Consider the following 1160-nt stretch of genomic DNA (forward strand, 5'->3'; position numbering starts at 1 on the left):
AATATATATATATATTATCACTTGGGCTTGTAGCAGTGACGTCACACGTGTCATGCATCGGGGCGAGCCGACCTTACGTTGAGAGCGTGAAGAAGATCAGTGGATACAGGAACCCCAAACCTATTTCTCTTTTTAAGAAAAATTCTATGTTCAAGCACTAGAGCGCAAGCAACTACTGCGTCGCCGAAGGTCGTGGTGTAAAATGAACAAGTTGGTATTCTCAAGTGGCCAATGCGCCAAAATGAAATGAAATACTGTTGCCTTACTGTCGCCTAGCCCTGTGCGCGCGGTTAAAAATAAAGTTGTTGGGAGACAAAAATGTCACCAATTGCTCGACGACTAAAAAAATTCCCTGAGCGCGCGTGCCCTAATGATTTTCAGCAACGAAGCCTACAGATTGTTCATTGTGAGACAGCGGGACTACCTTGCCCCCCCCCCCCCCCCCCCCCCCCCCACACATTTTAGTACAAGCATGTAGATTTCCTCCCAAGATCTACATGGTGTTTTCACGTGAGTCTCGAAAAGCACTCACTGCGAACTGATCGTTTCACACTCTATGAAGACCTACATCTACATGCGTTGCGAGGAGGGACGCACAGGGTGGCTGCGCTGGTTCTTGCAACTACCGGCATGAACGCTCAGCGTCCTACAGTGGGCACACGTTCGAAGACACTAGTGGTGTCATTGAGGGTGTAAGTACAGTGTACGTGCAAGTGAGCGTGTCCAGAATATAAAATATATATAATATTGGTAATATAAAATTTGGTAATATAAAATTTATTACCTCTTTGATTATAACAGGAAACGGCCCCTGCCTTGGCACGAGAACGGGACCAAACAAAGAATACGAGTGGATTTCTTTCCAAGAGGTCAGTACCGGCCATGGTCCCCTAGTAACAAAATTGTAGATCTGATGCTTCAAGGCCACATGGACAGATTACTTAAGAGGCGGAATAATTCGACGCGGCTGAGAGGCAGGGGGGAAGGCTGACTTGTTTGACAGGGTAATCAAAATTCAAAATGAGATGGGACCAGATAGGGCCTGGAGATATCACACTCACACAAGTCACAAGAATCTTACTGGCACTGGAGGCGGCAACTCTGAGTTGTGATTGAAAACAAATCCTGAATTCATGTTGTATGCATATTCAACCGCTAAA

At 45.9% G+C, this 1160-nt stretch overlaps 1 protein-coding gene across 1 annotated transcript in view; it reads left to right on the forward strand.

The window, feature by feature from the left end:
- LOC101856565 (long-chain-fatty-acid--CoA ligase 5) overlaps positions 1-1160 on the forward strand; it is a gene marked incomplete in the record, with an annotated part of 32169 nt that overhangs the window by 4546 nt on the left and 26463 nt on the right. Inside the window, 1 exon segment of the mRNA XM_005095103.3 lies at positions 802-869. Within this exon segment, the coding sequence (XP_005095160.2) occupies positions 802-869 (68 nt within the window).

This window comes from Aplysia californica, unplaced genomic scaffold (genome assembly GCF_000002075.1).
Source record: "Aplysia californica isolate F4 #8 unplaced genomic scaffold, AplCal3.0 scaffold00095, whole genome shotgun sequence".
In the NCBI taxonomy this organism is placed as follows: Eukaryota; Metazoa; Mollusca; class Gastropoda; order Aplysiida; family Aplysiidae; genus Aplysia; species Aplysia californica.